The sequence below is a fragment of the Bos taurus genome, chromosome 16 (genome assembly GCF_002263795.3).
Source record: "Bos taurus isolate L1 Dominette 01449 registration number 42190680 breed Hereford chromosome 16, ARS-UCD2.0, whole genome shotgun sequence".
Classification (NCBI taxonomy): Eukaryota; Metazoa; Chordata; class Mammalia; order Artiodactyla; family Bovidae; genus Bos; species Bos taurus.
Window position 1 is genome coordinate 76,116,134 of NC_037343.1, and position 20,520 is coordinate 76,136,653.

The window sequence follows — 20,520 nt, forward strand, 5'->3', positions numbered from 1 at the left end:
TATCAGCCCTTCCAATGAACACCCAGGACTGATCTCCTTTAGGATGGACTGGTTGGATCTCCTTGCAGTCCAAGGGACTCTCAAGAGTCTTCTCCAACACCACAGTTCAAAAGCATCAATTCTTCGGCGCTCAGCCTTCTTCACAGTCCAACTCTCACATCCATACATGACCACAGGAAAAACCATATCCTTGACTAGACGGACCTTTGTTGGCAAAGTAATGTCTCTGCTTTTGAATATGTTGTCTAGGTTGGTCATAACTTTCCTTCCAAGGAGTAAGCGTCTTTTAATTTCATGGCTGCAGTCACCATCTGCAGTGATTTTGGAGCCCAGAAAAATAAAGTCTGACACTGTTTCCACTGTTTCCCCATCTATTTCCCATGAAGTGATAGAAAATATTTGAAGACAATTCCATAAAGTTCCAAAGAGCAAAACTTGAGTTTGCCAGGCCCTGGCAACCATTTACATAGCATCTATGTTGTATTTTGTTGTTGTTTACATGCTAAGTCATGTCTGACTCTTTCATGACCCCAAGAACTGTAGCCTGCCAGGCTCCTCTAACCATGGGATTTCCCCAGGCAAGAATACCAGCGTGGGTTGCCATTTCCTTCTCCAAGGTATATTCCTGATCCAGGGATCGAACCTGGGTATCCTGCTTGGCAGGCAGATTCTTTACCACTGAGCTACCAGGGAAACCCACATTGTATTTACAACTATTTGAATAGCATTTACATTGTACTAGGTATTATTTAACTAATCAAAAGATGATTTAAAGTATGCAGGAGGATTTGCACATTATATGCAAACATTACCCCATTTTATAGGAGAGACTTGGGCATCCTCAGATTTGGGTGTCTGGGGAAGTCTTGGAACCAACCCCCACGGATACTGAGGGGCAACTGTATTCCTCACTGTGTACACAGAGCCTTGAGAATATCCGAAGACAGCTGTTCTGTCTCCCTTTCCTAAACAGAATATTTCAAGGTCCTTCAAAAGTTTTTCAGATGACATGATCTTAAGGCCCTATGTTGCCATAATTACCCACCTCTGGAATATATGTCAATATGCATCCTGAATGTGGTATCCATAAATGAATGCAATGTTCCAGATCAATTTAAAATCAGTGAGATGACGACCTTCCTAATTCTGAACAATACGTTTTCATTAATGTCGTTTAAAACTACCATTGCTTTTGTCAGTCATATGACATTACTGATTCAGACAGTATCTAAAAGGCCTCTGCTGTTAATAAGCCCATCTGAAAACTGAGGCCTTTGGATTCTGTACCATTTTACAGCTCTGCAACTCCTAATGACTGGAAGTCAGATTGTTCCCATATGTACAACTTTGTATTTATTCATAATTAATTTTAAGTTAATTTGTTTTAACTTTTTTGACAGACTTTTTTTTTTACATTTTTATTTTCTGCTACCACTCCCGCTGCGAGCTTTATGTCATGCTGCATATTGATAAAACATGAAGTATATTATCTTTTATCCAAGTTGTCAATAAAAACAGTGAATAGGACAGGGAAAAGGCTACTTGGATGATGATAATTCATTACTGGGATTAAGCTGTCATAAATGCACCTATCTGGAACACAAGTCTCCACTGTGCCCACTAGCAGGAGGCAGAAAACTCAGCAAATACAGCCCTGCGTTCCAAGTGTACCAAGTTTACTGCACTTTCTGAAAAATGAGGTTTTTCTAAAACAAACAAACAAAAATGCCTAGCCCAGGCACTCACAAACCTATCCGACAATCAACTGTAAATAATGCAGTTCTGACCACGACCACAAGCGCCACCAAAAACAAAACACACCCAGCGTTTACTCGTCTCCCAGAGCCCGGCCCCCTCACATGAGCTCCTCTCCTAAGCGGTCCCGCAGCAGCAGTCTCCCCAGCATGACGTGCTCACCAACACTGGCTGTGATGCTCCTAGAAAAGTAATCTGCTTACCCAGATGGAACTTTTCTTGATGTTTCAACCGTGCAAATCGTGATTTGAAATGTTCTTCACAATAGGTGCACTTAAAAGGTTTGTCTTGAGAATGGAGAATCATATGTTCCTCCAAGTGTGGTCTTCGAGTAAAAGATTTCTTACAAATCTAAAGGAAAACGCACATACAATGTGAGGGAACATGAATCTAAAATAAAAATATAAAGCTTTGATGAGAAATAAACATATAAATTCAAGCAGTCAGGAATTTCTCCCAAAAGAAAAAACTTACCAAAAGTATAATCAACTGATTGTACAGAAAAAAAAAAAAGAACGCCTTGAGAAATTATGTGCACTGTGCTCAGTCACTCAGTCCTGTCACGACTCTGCAGCCCCATGGACTGCAGCCTGCCAGGCTCCTCTGGCCATGGGGTTCTCCAGGCAAGACTACTGGAGTGGGTTGCCGTGCCCTTCTCCAGGGGATCTTCCCAATCCAGGGTTTGAATGAACCCAGGTCTCCACATTGCAGGCAAATCACTTACCGACTGAGCCACCAGGGAAGCCCCGGAGGAATTATAGTAAGAAATTACTTCAACATCTTACATTTCTAATAGGCTAATTCCTCAGATTATACAGTAATCTTAATCCTGGTCAACATTTCTAAATCCATTAAATGTATATTTGAAAATTAATTATATGTCATACCAGCCATATATTTGATTAGGAATTGGAATAAAAAAACCTCAGAAAAATTACTTCAAAGTTTATCTCTTAAAAGTGGTCAGAAAGAAGAATAGACACAACTTTTAAAAAAATCCAGTAGACCAGGACATGGAAGCAACCTAGATGTCCATCAGCAGATGAATGGATAAGAAAGCTGTGGTACATATACACAATGGAGTATTACTCAGCCATTAAAAAGAATACATTTGAATCAGTTCTAATGAGGTGGATGAAACTGGAGCCTATTATACAGAGTGAAGTAAGCCAGAAGGAAAAACATAAATACAGTATACTAACGCATATATATGGAATTTAGAAAGATGGTAACAATAATCCGGTGTAAGAGACAGCAAAAGAGACACTGATGTATAGAACAGTCTTATGGACTCTGTGGGAGAGGGAGAGGGTGGGAAGATTTGGGAGAATGACACTGAAACATGTAAAATATCATGTAAGAAACGAGATGCCAGTCCAGGTTCGATGCACGATACTGGATGCTTGGGGCTAGTGCACTGGGACGACCCAGAGGGATGGTATGGGGAGGGAGGAGGGAGGAGGGTTCAGGATGGGGAACACATGTATACCTGTGGCAGATTCATTTTGATATTTGGCGAAACTAATACAATTATGTAAAGTTTAAAAATAAAATTAAATTAAATTAAAAAAAATAAAAATAAAATAAAACTTAAAAAAAAAAAAATCCAGTAGACATCAAATTTAGAAAGCGGGGTGGGGGGGCGGGGGGACAGGCTGCTGTAATAACAATGTACTATCCACCAGGTGTAACAACATGGCATGTACTATATACCAGGCACAAAGCTAAGTGATTCATGGATTACTTTACTTAATTCTCACAACAAACCTAGGAGGTAGATACAATTATTATCATTTTACACGTGAGGATGATAAAACTTAGTAAGGTAAGGAAACCATCTTATAATAAGATCCAAATAATTCACTTCAATTCCTAGAAGCTGAGATCAGAGAAATGGTGAGAATGCGGTCATAAACTGAGGCTTTGGAGTAAAGGACAAAATGACAGCTGGTGACTCATTTAAACAGTATTTACCTAAATAATGAAAAACTATGTTAGGGGGTGAAAAGTGAAAGTCAAAGAGGAGAGTGAAAAAGTTGGCTTAAAGCTCAACATTCAGAAAATGAAGACCATGGCATCTGGTCCCATCACTTCATGGCAAATAGATGGGGAAACAGTGGAAACAGTGTCAGACTTTATTTTTCTGGGCTCCAAAATCACTGCAGATGGTGACTGCAGCCATGAAATTAAAAGACGCTTACTCCTTGGAAGGAAAGTTATGACCAACCTAGATAGCATATTCAAAAGCAGAGACATTACTTTGCCAACAAAGGTTCGTCTAGTCGAGGATATGGTTTTTCCTGTGGTCATGTATGGATGTGAGAGTTGGACTGTGAAGAAAGCTGAGTGCAGAAGAATTGACGCTTTTGAACTGTGGTGTTGGAGAAGACTCTTGAGAGTCCCTTGGACTGCAAGGAGATCCAACCAGTCCATTCTGAAGGAGATCAGTCCTGGGTGTTCATTGGAAGGACTGATGCTGAAGCTGAAACTCCAGTACTTTGGCCACCTCATGTGAAGAGCTGACTCATTGGAAAAGACTCTGATGCTGGGAGGGATTGGGGGCAGGAGAAGGGGATGACAGAGGATGAGATGGCTGGATGGCATCACTGAATTGATGGACATGAGTCTGAGTGAATTCCGGGAGTTGGTGATGGACAGGGAGGCCTGGCGTGCTGCGGTTCATGGGGTCGCAAAGAGTCGGACACGACTGAGCAACTGAACTAAACTGACTGACTTTAGAGGGTATAGAAGAATAAAAAATACCTAAAAATTCATTGCTTCTCCTATCATTGTAAAATAGAGACTGATTCCACTCCCCTTAAATCTTCCCTGGCTGGAGTGGCTTGTGTGACCAACAGAACATGCTAGAAGTGGTGCTGTGAGACTTCCAAGGTGAGGCTGTAAAAAGCCTGATACTGCTCACCTTGGCTTCCTGGAACACTCGTTCCCTCCTGGGGCCCAGGTGCCATGCTGGAAGGAAGCTCAAGCAGCTCCAGGAAGCAACCCTGGCCAACGGCCTGGCAGAGCTCCCAGCTGCAGACCAACACCAGCTTCCAGCCAGGTGAGTGAGGCACTTTGGGAGCAGCTCCAAACCAGACCAGACCGGATCAGACCAGACAGACCACCCACCAGCTGAAAACAACTGAGTGACTTCAGCTGGCGCCACGTGGGACAGAAGAATTACCTAGCGAACTCCTGCCCCATTGCTATTACTGACCCCCAAAATGATAAAATGAAAGTGAAACAGTAATTTAAGGCCACTAAGTTTTCATGGGCTTCCCTGGTGGCTCAGATGGTAAGGCATCTGCCTGCAATGCAGGAGACCCGGGTTCGAGTCTTGGGTCGGGAAGATCCCCCGGAGAAGGAAATGGCAATCCACTCCAGCACTCTTGCCTGGAAAATCCCATGGACGGAGGAGCCCGATAGGCTACAGTCCATGGGGTTGCAAAGAGTCAGACATGACTGAGCAACTTCACTTTCACTTTCAAGTTTTCAGGTGGTTTGACATATAGCAACTGATAATCAGAAGTGGAGGGAAAATTCTAACATTTTATATTATATGCAACACTAATGTCACCGTTTATACAGACAGCTAAAGAAACATGTTATAGTGGTTACAATAAAAATAAAATCTAGGATGACTATTTTTCAGGTCCATCATCCAAAAAGTAACTCATACCAGGCTTAATTTGTAAAAATATTAGAATAACACTGTATAAAAGATTCTAAAAGTGATATAAGCTAAGTTTATATTACTTTAAAATTTAATTACTTTCACAAAAGTTCACACTACATTTAATTTGGGGTTTTTCTACTACAAATTAAAATCTCTTACATCACATTTCCAACTTTCACTCTTAGTCTTCTTAATGGATATAAATTCCTGTGCATTTTCAGGATGAAATCTACCAGAAAAAAAATTAAAATACTGTTAGGAAGAGATGATATTAGTTAAGTCAGTACTCCATTTGACATGTTAACAGTAATTATAAGAATCAAGCAGTGATTCCTTTATTAGAGACAGGCACATCTGAGTATTTAAAGAATTGCTATCATTTTAATATATGAATGTGTGCCTGAATTTATGCAGAAATAGTCAAACTAAAACATAATCATTTTAAATATATTCAGGAACCTATCTATTCACAGAGAATCTTCAAGGCAACTCACTTGACTTTAGTCCACAGTTCAGTAAATTTAATTTCTCAGTTAAATATAAATATTCTCTCATAAATTTTTATATACTAAAGACAAAGCTGAGTATGAGGAATAAGTTTTCTGGAGTTGTATAATCATATACGTTGAAAATATACTTGTCAAAACCCAAGACACAAAACCAAGGATAATAAAAATGCTGTTTCTTAAATTTCTAGAGTATAGATTGTTTTTGTTGCAATCTCAAAAAACTTAATCTCACAAGTATGAACTAATATTTGCTGTTCCTTTCTTAAAAAATTTGTCATCTAGAAAATTTTAAGCAATCAAAGGACTGGAGACAAGCACTCCATAGATGCGTTTGGCTCACTACATATTTAAATGAGAAGGCATATTAAAGTCTACTATGGAAGCAAGATCATACTTGCCTCTTAACATGCTTGGCTAAAGTCTTCTTGCTTGCATGAAGTTTATTACAGTAAGGGCACTTGTGCTCCTTCTTATGAAATTCTGTTTCATTACTGTGCTTCTTTCTGTGAACAGTTAGGTTAGACTTTGTCGAATAGCGCTGGTGACAAATATCACACTCAAAGGGCTTCTCACCTGTGTGAACACGTGTGTGGCTCTCATACTTCCCTATGAAGAGACAGAAACTAAAATTAAATTCAGTACATTTACTACACAGTGACTGAAATTAGATGGTGGAATAAAATCTCATGATAAACAGTATACTTAATAGACACACGTTGAAAGAAACTTACAGATTAGCAGACTTTTTAAAAATATCACAAAAGGCAGCATAATATATTATATAGCTCATATATTTTCATCTCTCTTCCCACAGAAGGAAATCTGGAAAGGGTACTACAAATCTAGCATTACTCAACAAAATTTATACTACAGCCCATTCATACAAGACTTCTCCAACTTATTAAGACGTTAGGACACAAGTACACCACCTGGGCTTGACTGCATGCTTAACATGAAGTTACTAAAGCCCACATACTTAGGTAACAAAGAAAAGTAAGAAAATGACAAAATGAACGGGTATAATGCAGACATGTGGAGGCATATTAATGTGAGATCTGTATTATATTCTGAGTATAATGTCCTAAATTATAGGCCCTAACAACCTAAATGTCCATTAACAGATGAATGGATAAAAAAGATGTTGTATGTATATATACGTGTATATACACACACACACACACACACATATGTGTATATATATATATATAATGGAATACTGCCCACTCATAAAAAATGGTGAAATACTGCCATTTGCAGAAACAAGGATGGACCCTGAGATTATCATACTAAGTCAAAGTAAGTCAAATATGACAAAATCACCTATCATACAACAGGTGAATATAAAAAATAATACAAATAAAGTTATTTAGAAACAGAAACAGACTCACACACATAACAACCTATCATGGGAAAGAATTTATATATATATAAAACTGAGTAACTTTGTTGTACACCTGAAACTAACACAATATTGTAAATCAAATATAGTTCAATAAAAAAAATTGAAAAAAAGAAATTTTAACACAGCTTGTCCAAAAAGAAAAATGACAACTAAAAAATGAAATAAAAGGATACATTTTGGCTTAATTTTTATTTATATTCCTACTTATGGTGGTGGTGGTGTGTTTAGTTGCTAAGTTACGTTTGACTCTTTGCAACCCCGTGGACTGTAGCCCTCCAGGCTCCTCTGTCCATGGCATTCTCCAGGTGAGAATACTGGAGTGGGTGGCCATTTTCTTCTCCAGGGGATCTTCCGGATCCAGGGATGGAATCCGCATCTCCTATGTCTCGTGCACTAGCAGGCAGATTCTTTACCACTGAGCCACCTTATACTAAAAGCCTTTTACATTATTATTCAGAATATACAATTTCACATTATAGAGGCACACCAGTATTAATGGTAGGGGCAGAGACTCTGGATCCAGGCACCTGGACATGAATCACAACACTTTAATTTGCAGGCTATGTGACCTTGGACAAGTAACCTTTCTCAAATCTTTCTTATTTGAAAAAATAATAGTGGCGTAATGAAAATATGCAAAAATAAAAATGGAATAATAGTATTTACTTCAGAGGATTAGCGTAATAATAAATCAATTCATACACATAAGACACTACTGTTTTCTAACCCATTATAACCTATCAGTTAATGCTGGCTGTTATTATTATTCTGTAATCAAAGCTGTGAATATGCACATCTAGTAGCATAAAATAGAAATTTTAATTAAGGATACTTTTGAGTGAAAGGCAATAGAAATAAGAAAAAGCACTATCAATATGAAGAGTAATTTTCTATGATAAGCTTAGCTTTGCCTTGTCCTGAAAAAAATATATACATAAATTTTTCTTCAGGCGAAAGCTAATAGGCAAGTATAACATTTCACCCACACACTTTTTAAAAATATGTAAGTCTTATATGTATCATGGAGATTAGATAAAAAACAAAATATTCTAAGGCCAGGAGGAAAAAAGATAATCATAATTATTTGTCTACATTCACCAATTTATTACATGCATCTAATACGATTTTTGGAGAACAATTGCTTACAAGGTTGTGTCAGTTTCTGCTGTACAGCAGCGTGAATCAGCTGTATGTAGACACCTGTCCCCCCGCTCTTGGACCTCTCTCCCACCATCCCATCCCTCTAGGTCATCAACGAGCACCACGCTGAACTCCCTGTGCTACACCGCAGGTCTCCACTGGCTATCTATTTTACACATGGTAGTGTATATATGTCAATCTTACTTTCCAGATCCACCCTCCCCTTCCCAGCCACCCCAGGGTCCACAAGTCTTTTCTCTATGTCTGTCTCTATTCCTGCCCTGCAAATAGGTTCATCTGTACCATTTTTCTAGATCCCACACACATGCCTTAATATATGTTATTTTTCTCTGACTTACTTCACTCTGTATGACAGACTCTAGGTCCATCCACATCACTCCAAATGACCTAATTTCGCTCCTGTTTATGGCTGAGTAACATTCCACTGTACATATATACCACATCTTCTTTATCTATTCATCTGTTGATGGACATTTAGACACACCATGTTCTTGGATTAGAAGAATCAATATTGTAAAAATGACCATACTACCCAAAGCAATCTACAGATTCAACACAATCCCTATCAAACTATCAATGGCATTTTTCACAGAACTAGACCAAAAAATTTTACTTAGTATAGAAACACAAAAGACCCCAAATAGCCAAAGCAATCTTGAGAAAGAAAACCAGAGCTGGAGCAATCAGGCTCCCTGACTTCAGACTACATTACAAAGCTATGTAACCAAAGCAGTATCGTACTGGCACAAAAACAGAAATACAGATGAGTGGGACATGATAGAAGTCCAGCAACAAAGCCAAGTGCCTATGGTCCCCTAATTTTTGACAAAGGTGGCAAGAATATACAATGTAGAAAAGGCAGCCTCTTCAATAAGTGGTGCTGGGAAACCTGGACATGTAACAGAGAGAAATTAGAACACTTCCTAACACCATACACAAAAATAAACTCAACATGGATTAGAGACCTAATGCAAGGCCAGACACTGCAGAACTCTTTGAGGAAAACATAGGCAGAACAACACTCTTTGACATAAATCGCAGCAAGACCTTTTTGACCCATCTCCTAGAGTAATGAGAATAAAGACAAAAATAAACAAATGGGACTTCAGTTCAGTTGCTAAGTATCCGACTCTTTGTGACCCCATGAACTGCAGCACGCCAGGCCTCCCTGTCCATCACCAACTCCTGGAGTTCACTCAGACTCACGTCCATCGAGTCAGTGATGCCATCCAGCCATCTCATCCTCTGTCGTCTCCTTTTCCTCCTGCCCCCAATCCCTCCCAGCATCAGAGTCTTTTCCAATGAGTCAGCTCTTCACGTGAGGTGGCCAAAGTACTGGAGTTTCAGCTTCAGCATCATTCCTTCCAAAGAAATCCCAGGGCTGATCTCCTTCAGAAAGGACTGGTTGGATCTCCTTGCAGTCCAAGGGACTCTCAAGAGTCTTCTCCAACACCACAGTTCAAAAGCATCAATTCTTCGGCGCTCAGCTTTCTTCACAGTCCAACTCTCACATTCATACTTGACCACAGGAAAAACCACAGCCTTGACTAGACGGACCTTTGTTGGCAAAGTAATGTCTCTGCTTTTCAATATGCTATCTAGGTTGGTCATAACTTTCCTTCCAAGGATTAAGTGTCTTTTAATTTCATGGCTGCAGTCACCATCTGCAGTGATTTTGGAGCCCACAAAAATAAAGTCTGACACTGTTTCCACTGTTTCTCCATCTATTTCCCATGAAGTGATGGGACCAGATGCCATGATCTTTGTTTTCTGAATGTTGAGCCTTAAACCAACTTTTTTACTCTCCTCTTTCACTTTCATCAAGAGGCTTTTTAGTTCCTTAATTAAACAAATATGATTAAATTTAATAAACAGAGTATTATCTAAAAATTAATTGCACTGCACTTACATAAGAATACTGAAGAAAGGGAACCAAGGTATTTCCCTTAATGTAGGGGGGAAGGATAACATTATAAGCAAAGAAAAACCAAAATATGATAAAAATCCACAAGGTATTTAAGCACAGACCATATGATGATCTATGCATATTTTGCTTGTCTGGTGGCTGTGACAGTAAAGAATCTGCTTACAAAACAGGAAACTGTGCTTCCATCCCTGGGTCAGGAAGATGTCCTGGAGAAGAGAATGGCTACCCATTCCAGTATTCTTATCTGGAGAATTCCACGAAGAGAGGAGCCTTTGTGACCCCATAACATAATTATGTATTTCTAACCTTCAGTTCCGGAGAAGACAATGGCACCCCACTCCAGTATTCTTGCCTGGAAAATCCCATGGATGGAGGAGCCTGGTAGGCTGCAGTCCATGGGGTCACTAAGAGTTGGGCACAACTGAGCGACTTCCCTTTCACTTTTCACTTTCATGCATTGGAGAAGGAAATGGCCACCCACTCCAGTATTCTTGCCTAGAGAATCCCAGGATGGGGGAGCCTGGTGGGCTGCCCTCTATGGGGTCGCACAGAATCAGACACGACTGAAGCGACTTAGCATAACCTTCAGTTCAGTTCAGTTCAGTCGCTCAGTGGTGTCCGACTCTTTGCGACCCCATGATTCGTAGCACGCCAGGCCTCCCTGTCCACCACCATCTTCCGGAGTTCACTCAGACTCACGTCCATCGAGTCAGTGATGCCATCCAGCCATCTCATCCTCTGTTGTCCCCTTCTCCTCCTGCCCTCAATCCCTCCCAGCATCAGTCTTTTCCAATGAGTCAACTCTTCGCATGAGGCGGCCAAAGTACTGGAGTTTCAGCTTTAGTATCATTTCTTCCAAAGAAATCCCAGGGCTGATCTCCTTCAGAATGGACTGGTTGGATCTCCTTGCAGTCCAAGGGACTCTCAAGAGTCTTCTCCAACACCACAGTTCAAAAGCATCAATTCTTCGGCGCTCAGCCTTCTTCACAGTCCAACTCTCACATCCATACATGACCACAGGAAAAACCATAGCCTTGACTAGACGGACCTTTGTTGGCAAAGTAATGTCTCTGCTCTTCAACATGCTATCTAGGTTGGTCATAACTTTCCTTCCAAGGAGTAAGCGTCTTTTAATTTCATGGCTGCAGTCACCATCTGCAGTGATTTTGGAGCCCAAAAAAATAAAGTCTGACACTGTTTCCCCATCTATTTCCCATGAACTGATGGGACCAGATGCCATGATCTTCGTTTTCTGAATGTTGAGCTTTAAGCCAACTCTTTCACTCTCCACTTTCACCTTCATCAAGAGGCTTTTTAGTTCCTCTTCACTTTCTGCCATAAGGGTGGTGTCATCTGCATACCTGAGGTTATTGATATTTCTCCCAGCAATCTTGATTCCAGCTTGTCCTTCTTTCAGCCCAGCGTTTCTCATGATGTACTCTGCATATACAGCCTTGACGTACTCCTTTTCCTATTTGGAACCAGTCTGTTCCATGTTCCATGTTTCTAACCTTGAACTATCCAAAAAAAGTTGGAAAAGCATGTATTTTTATTATTTTTTGCAGGATATAACCAGAATAATACTGCTATAAAAATTTCTTAGGGGAAGTGTTTTCTGAGTTGATTTTAATATTTCTCTATGATAATACAGCATGCTTGAATTATCCTCCAATTAAATTAATGAATTAAAAAAATATAGCATGCTTGTACTGGATTCCAAAATACTTTTTACGCATTTATCAGTTACCAGAACAGGTACAGAATCCAAACATTATTAATATGTACTAATAACCCATAATTTTAATTTGGCAAAGATAGGGGTCATTTTATGAAATTAAAGCAAAAAAGTTTTCCGTGATTATAAAAGTTTTTACGTTTCACATTTTTCATAAGCTTGCTTTTTAAATTATGTAAATAATGAATCAAGAGTATACAGTATAATTTTTAAATGACTAAATTACAAGTGATTTTTGGAATGGGACTATTCTTACCAGGGGATTGACTGCATACCTCGCACAGAGTCTCAGAACTGAAAGCTAACTTAACCTCCTACTACTCAAGTCTCCTGATTTTTACCCAAGTGAATAGGAAGAGCAACTTAATGAAAATCTTAAATTATAAGAAACATCTTCCCCAAACCTTTTATTTTCTATGAAAATACCTCTGTTGGGAAGATGTTAAATTAACAATTAGTAGAATTTCCCTTTATTTAGAGTCAAGAAAGTCTTGAGTGGCAGTTAAAGATCAAAACTACTTCTGATTGTTAAACTTCCATTTGCCTACAGACCAGAAGACTTAACAGGATTTAACCCCCCAAAAAGAAAATTGTTTTAAAATAAATTCAGTAAAATCCAAAGACACCTATGAAAATAGATAAATTTGAATAATTCACTTTAACAATCAGAATCTCTAAAATAAAAAACACATTTCTATTATGTCAACTCAAATTTATGCACAGAGGCACTGCAGGATATGTTATCTGCATGGCTTTGAATTTCTGAACAACAAGAGACATAGCTTCTGAGGGAACGCTGAACCACAAAGTCAGGTAAATGTACAATGAAATCCCAGGTTTAAATCAACTGGTAAGGCTGTTGAGGGTGGGGTTCTCCTCGCATGAACACAGACAACAAATCTCTCTTTCTTATCAGGTGGGGGGAATTCAATAATAATGTATAAATCAAGTGTTTACTTCAAGGTTATCAAATAAAGTTTCCATCAAAAAAATGTCCTTTCACAGAATACTAAGTTATGCCCAACCATTCTTGATCACCAATAGAAAATACATAATATTAAGAAATTTCATCCACAGCATTTTTCTGACTGAATCCCAATATGAATTATGTCCCAAATTAGGAGATATAGAAAACACATATTTATACATACCAAAACTTGACCTTGGGTTTCATTCCAAATGGGTTATGCTAAATTATTATTTTTTTTGGGGGGGGGGGTCATGCTAAATTATTATCAGATTTCATGTGGAGATTTTTCAAAGAGAAACATCACCAAATTAGCTCATTATATATCTCATATGCCAAATCTTAAATTATACCTCAAATCATTTGGCATGGCGTGAAGAACACTTCACTAAAATATTTAACTTTAAAGTAGAGAAGTATGCCGTAAGTCAAAACTCTTCCCTATTCAGAACCAACTGGAATCTGTCAGGATAGTCTTAAACAAGTCACATTTTTTTTAAAGCTACAAAATATTTTTTGCTTCTAGAAGAGATCAAATTTAATCTAAGGAAAGGACAGAAAAGACAAATCATCCAAAATTTTTTTCTCTCACCCCCATCTGTCATCTTTTCCCAATTTGATCTTTGCCTTTTAACCCGAGGTTTTCAGTTTAAGGGGGAAAGGTCAAAGGACTCTTATCTGCATGAGAATGGGCAGAGAGGAGGACAGCTGGAGCCTCAGGAATAACACAACTGCATCAGGAGTCTGACTCCGAGCATCTATGAAACACACCAAAAAAGGTAAAAGATCCAAAGTGAGAGAATCAAATTAGTAAACTACATATGGTTCCAGAGCTCATTAGCTGCCTCTCATAAACCCCTCTGAAACAGCAAGTTAAAGGCTTCTTACAAGTCAGAGGTCAATCTTTCACCTTAGTTCAACTAAAGAGGAGCTTACTGAAAACTTACTATTCCATTTGAAATGACCTGGAGGATCATGAAGGATACTAACCAAAAGTAACAGACAACACTTTCCAGCTCACAATCTGATGAGGCAGGGAAATAACAACCAAAATCCTAGGTGGACATTTTAAAAACCTCCTAAAGAAATGTGGGTGATACAAGAGTTATTGGAAAGTAGCCCTGGAAATGTTTCAAGAATAAAGAGGACTTCTGATAGAGATGATACAGGAGGACACTGAAGAATCACAGGTCTTCTCCATCTGCCTGTTCTTTTCATTCTACCGGTCACTGGTCCACTGAAACCTGCAGCTCTGATCCACCCTGTCCCGCGTCCCATTCCCAATGCTGCTCATCCTCCTAGCCCAAGCCTGAATAACCCTCTGCTCTTTCCAACTTCCTTCTCTTCCCTGAAGCCAGCTTACTTTTCTAAAACTCCTATGGCGGTCATTTCCTCTGTTTTCTCAACTTTTTATCACTTACTGGATTAAAAACTCCTCTGCACTGCATATAAACCATTCAAAATGTGACCTCTGCTCACTTCCCAATCCTCATCTATCATCGTTTTCATTACGCCCATTACTTGCCCACCCTGACGAGGAAGGCAATGGCACCCCACTCCAGCACTCCTGCCTGGAAAATCCCATGGACGGAGGAGCCTGGTAGGCTGCAGTCCATGGGGCCGCTAAGAGTCGGACACAACTGAGCGACTTCACTTTCACTTTTCACTTTCATGCACTGGAGAAGGAGATGGCAACCCAGTCCAGTGTTCTTGCCTGGAAAATCCCATGGACGGAGGAGCCTGGTAGGCTGCAGTCCACTGGGTCGCAAAGAGTCAAGACACGACTAAGCGACTTCACTTTCGCTTTTCACTTTCATGCACTGGAGAAGGAAATGGCAACCCACTCCAGTGTTCTTACCTGGAGAATCCCAGAGACGGGGAGCCTGGTGAGCTGCCGTCTATGGGGTCGCACAGAGTTGGACACGACTGAGGCGAGTTAGCAGCAGCAGCCCACCCTGAAATCAGCCTAGTTTTAGCAGTTTCTAGAACCTGACGACCTGAGAGCCTTTGTGCTTGTTGGTCCTTCTGCCGTGCAAGCTCCTCCCTTTCTTAGGTTCTCAGCTCAAATGCTACCTGCTCCATGAAATCTTTCCAGATTCCCCTAAGCCTCTGTCCCTGTCCTGATAAGATTATCTTTATTATAATTTTGTTTTTGCCTGTACTCATTAATCTCTAAGATTCTTGATGACAAAGGACATATCCCTTCATATTTGTTTAGTGTCTGGCATAGTACAGACACTTAGAAACTATATTAATGATGAATAAGCAGCTTGCATTCACTGCACACCTAAATTTCACAGTATTGTAATTTCATACTATATTCACACAAATTTCACAAAGACTATGCTATTTAATCCTCATAGTAACCCCCATGAGAAGGTACTATTAGCATCATCCATTCTATCTGTGAGAAGACAAAAGTACACACAGGTGAAGTAACTCACATAAGACCTGGATTCAAAAATGCAGGCAGTCTGACATCACCACAGCTCATATCAATGCTTCGTAACCAGTATGATAAAATCATAATCTCAATCTCTTCTCTTTCTCTGCACAGGGGAGAAGTCAGCAGCCCCATTGAGGCTAAGCAAAAGAGGGGTTCAATAAGAGGGGGATAATATAAAACACATTCAGAAAGGAGGCTGGAAATAAGCTGACAATGTGATCTATTGATACCTACATTTATCTGATTATCTGAACTAACCTTAGTTCAAAAAGCTGCAAAATGCCTTCTTCTTAGTACATCAAGAACTTAACTTATGCAGTATTTCCCCAAATAGTGTGCACAGAACTCTAGTTTCCCGGGAGTTTCCAAATGTCCCGTGATAAAGTTATCTGAGAAAATGCCAGGTTAAGTAAAATTAACAGGTCTGTTTGCTAGAGAATTTGAGAGTGTTAACAGAAATTGAGTATCGTCTTCCTTGTCTTACCTGAACACAGAATCCCTGGCTCACAATGCATCCCACAGGCCCAGTGTTAGATACAAGAGCCTGATATCTATCTGTTGGGCCACAATGCCACTGGCAGACTGACCCTGCTCTCACACATCTCAAATCAAATTAGGCCAAATTAAGGAAATGGCAACCCATTCCAGTATCCTTGCCGGGAAAAATCCCATGACCAGAGGAGCCTGGCGGGCTATAGTTCATGGGGTGGCAAGGAGCCGGACACGACTGAGCAACTGAGCCCGACTGAGAACAAGGCATGACACAGGAAGCGTGTGCTAAGAATACAAAGTTTAAAAAGGCAGAATCAACTAGAAAGATGAAATGTTGTCAGGTATCTCAATTCAAGAATGTTCTTCTGTTCCCTGTAATGCTCACAGTATGTGTTCACAGCTCCACAAGAATATTTACCAGACTTAGTTTAACAAGCTACTTGTATCCACACACTCTTCCAACTGACTAGTTGCTCAAAAAAAGTTACTCTATTCATTTGCACAGAACTTTAAACACAGTAAAAATAGCCATGAACAATTATTAAGTTGGATTGTCAAAAGCATTCTAATTTAGAAAAAAATATTCAAAGGCATAAAAAAGCAAAAAAAAAGGCACCTACTGCTGTGTCATAGTTTACACTGTTGAGTATTTTGAGAGCAAATGATTATCAATACCTTATTTAACCAATTTCCTCCTAACTCAATAACATCAGTGACTGAAGGGAAGTTGCTCAGTCATGTCTGACTCTTTGCCACCCCATGGACTGAAGCCTGCCAGGCTCCTCTGTCCATGGGATTTTCCAGGCGAGAATACTGGAGGGGGTTGCCTTTCCTTCTCCAGGGGATCTTCCTGACCAGGTTATCAAACCTGGGTCTCCAGCACTGCAGGCAGACTCTACCATCGGACACATGGGGATATATTAAATGTATGTAAGTAATTTTACAAGGTCAAATAATACTTATCTGCTTCTTTTATGGAGAAGGCAATGGTACCCCATTCCAGTACTTTTGCCTGGAAAATCTGGCTGCAGTCCATGGGGTCGATAGAGTCGGACACGACTGAGCCACTTCACTTTCACTTTTCACTCTCCTGCATTGGAGAAGGAAATGGCAACCCACTCCAGTGTTCTTGCCAGGAGAATCCCAGGGACGGGAAGCCTGGTGGGCTGCCGTCTATGGGGTTGCACAGAGTCGGACACGATTAAAGCAACGCAGCAGCAGCAGCTTCTTTTATCATTCTATGTGGTAAAATACAGTCCCCAATTTCATAACTCTCATTTATATGTAAATAGGTGAACTGCTGCAATTTTAAAGTTCACGTTATAAAGTCCATATAAGACACCTCCAAAAATTATTTTACTAGCAAGTAAGCTCTCCTGAAATTAAATATTCACTGACTGCCTGCAATGCAGGAGACCCAGGTTCGATCCCTGGGCTGGGAAGATCCCCAGAGACTGGAATGGCAACCCACTCCAGGTATTCCTCCCTGGAGAATTCCATGGACAGAGGAGCCTGGTGGACTACAGTCCATGCGGTTGCAGAGTCAGACACAAATGAGCAACTAATACTTTCACTTTTATATGCTTTTCACTTTCATATCACTTTTCATATGCTTTTCATATATATGCTTTTCTAATAAAGAAAAAATTGATTTCTTCATTATTATAATAACCCAAGAATACTACTAGGACACTTCCTAAAGTCTCTGCCTACAGAATGAAGGCATTTATTACATTTAGTAATTTAGTTTTATCTGTAACTATTCTTAATCTGAAACATCCCAGTTCTAAACAGTACTGGATACTGGAAAAGTGACTATATTTATGACTCACATATTACCACGCTCAAGGGGAAACAGTACAGGAATTATTAAATTACATACAATATGGCCTATTTCAATTTTCTATGATGACTCAAAAATAGCGCTTAAATTAAATTAGCATATAAATCAAAATGCTATATTCGTAATTATTGACACTCTGGAATTTTTCATACTAAACACAGGAACTAATGATCTGTCACCTACTGCCAGGACATGAGGAAAAGAAAATAAAAGGTAATATAAATACTTAATTCCTGAATCACAACAAATTTATAACAAGATAAAATACAGATGAAAAATCAAATACCCTCCATACTTTTCAAAAGTTATTTTCAAAGTTTAGTTTTTAATAATCACCTTTAAAGTACCCATGAAAAGTAAACTATTAGAGACAAGAAACATGCTTTTCTTTCTTACCTATGCGGTCAAATGTCTTATCGCATTTGGGACACTGCAATATTTTTTTGTTACTGTTCTGAATGATTACAGGGGTTAACCCCTCATGAATGCTTCCAACAGAATCACCGGCCTCTGGCTCCTCTTCTGCATCATTCTGATCTTTTTCACTCTGTTCTTCAGTGTCAGAATATTCATCTGACATTTCCTCCTCTAGCTCATCTTCTTCAGCATTATATTCACTTCCGGGATCCTCAGAATCATTTCTATCTGACTTTTCCTTATCAAAACTGTCTTGATTCAAATTGTCTGACCCATCACCACTTTCCTGCTCATCATCACTGGTGTCCTCAAACTTAACAGGGCACTTTCGATTCCGTTTTGATCTTCTTGTGGAAAAACTTCTCTCCAGCATTTTTAACCCATGTTTTTTCCCTAATAAAAGGGACCTATGGGTTTTCGACAAATGATTCTCTAAAGACTTCTTATAACAAAAATGTCTACTACAGAATTTACACTGATGATTACTTGATAGTCTTCCAGTTAATTCACTTAGTGTTTCTTCTGGTGATGACTTTTCAGTTAGCTCAGACTGAAAAGTGGCAACATTTTCGTTATTTAGCAGCTTAACTGCATCTATAATATCCAGAAACTTTGCAGCCTCTAAAACAAGAGGGATTTCATATTTGTACACAAAAAATTCTGATGTGTAAAGAAATTCAAGCAAATGCTGAAAAACGGAGTGCGTTACGTGATCCAGGGTGACAACATCCGTGCTCGGATTTTTGCTCAAACATGCATGGAAATAACTACTGCCAACAGCAACGACAACTTTATGGGCGCTAAATTCTTTTCCTTCTACTATGATAAGTAAGTCACAGAAAGACGGTTGCTTCTGCCTGTCATCATTCAAATACTTCAGCAAGTTCTTATTGTACTGCAAAGAACTCAGAAGTTTCCTCTGATCCGGGGAGGGAGGAAGTTCCTGATAACAGCGTAGGGCTTCAGGAGCTGGTCTTTCTGTGGAATGAGCGTAGGTTACTTGGTCACACTCCTCTACAACATTTCCTTCCGGGGAATCTTTATGGTAGCCTAGATGGATCTTCTCGTCAAGATGTGAAGTAACCTTTCTCCTCTTCTTCATTGCAGTACAACGGTTTCAGAACAAGAAACTTCATAAGTGTCTTGAGGGATTTATGAAGGAAAACAGGATTGTCTGGGATCACAGCTTCTGGAGGGGCGTGCCCGAGGGTTGCATGGTCTGTGAAGAAGAGAGTAGAAGCATGTAAAACAACTCCACGGCCCAGCCATCCTAAGTCACTCGCGGTACTGTCAACAAAACCTTCCTAAATGAGAAGTAAATTATGACAAAGTCACCGCTTCCACGCATTCGTGGCTGAGATTTTAGGGCGGAGAACGAGGAGGGCAGGGTTAGAAAAAGACAGCCAACAAAAGAATAATTTTGAAGGAGGCAGGGCACACCTTGCAGGCCCTATTCCCGAACGGACTAGCGGGAAAGCGGGCAGAAGGGGAGGCTCCCCCGAGCCCGCCGCGGGCCAGGTCGAGGCGCCCACCTTCGCGATGCAAGGGCGCCGGGGCGCTGACACTCAGGCCGTCGCGGCCACGGAACCCACGTTCCCTCCCCCTCCCCCATTAACACGCTTCCCCGGGGCGGTGAGGCGCACCTCATCCCGGCCGGCGAGCGTCCAAAGGCCGGAGGCGCCCGGCGGGACTGCCCTGGGAGCGGCGCGGAGAGGAGGTCGGGGTCACCCGGGGGACGACCGCCAGAGCAGAGCCTCCCCGGGCCGCTGCCGCGCCGAGACCGCACCACCGACGGCGACCCCTCGCCGCCCGCCCACCCGCTCCCCGCGCGGACGCCCCGCGCGTCCATTTACCCGGGAACGCAGGGCTCCCCGCTGGCTCCCGGCCGCCAAGCTCCACTCCGGGCGCGCTCGCTCCGGCGCCGAGACACTTCCGGGTTCAGCCCCCGGCCCCGCCCGCCTTTCCCCTGCCGTCGCCCCGCCGCCGCAGCCGCCGCCGCGGCCACCGAACACGTCAGCGGCGCGCAGCCTCGCTGCCGCCCGACACCCCTCCACCCCCACAGCGCGCGGCCCTGCGCATGTGCGCGCGCTCACCCTCCCCGCGCATGCTCCGTGATGCCCCCGCTCCCGGGCGACCCCAGCGACTACACTCCGAGTCCGTTAGTCCGGGTTTTCGCGGCGGTTCAGGGGC

The 20,520-nt window shown here is 41.0% G+C and overlaps 1 protein-coding gene across 1 annotated transcript in view; it reads right to left on the reverse strand.

Moving 5' to 3' along the window:
• ZBTB41 (zinc finger and BTB domain containing 41) overlaps positions 1 to 20,264 on the reverse strand; it is a 39,491-nt gene extending 19,227 nt beyond the window's left edge. The window contains exons 1-5 of the mRNA XM_003587103.5: positions 20,184 to 20,264; positions 18,310 to 19,549; positions 6,339 to 6,546; positions 5,591 to 5,660; positions 1,959 to 2,106 (exon numbers count right to left, since the gene is read on the reverse strand). Coding sequence (XP_003587151.2) covers positions 1,959 to 2,106; positions 5,591 to 5,660; positions 6,339 to 6,546; positions 18,310 to 19,432 — 1,549 coding nt within the window. The 5' untranslated portion in view covers positions 19,433 to 19,549; positions 20,184 to 20,264. The remainder of the gene's footprint in view (positions 1 to 1,958; positions 2,107 to 5,590; positions 5,661 to 6,338; positions 6,547 to 18,309; positions 19,550 to 20,183) is intronic.
• Positions 20,265 to 20,520: the final 256 nt, after the last annotated feature.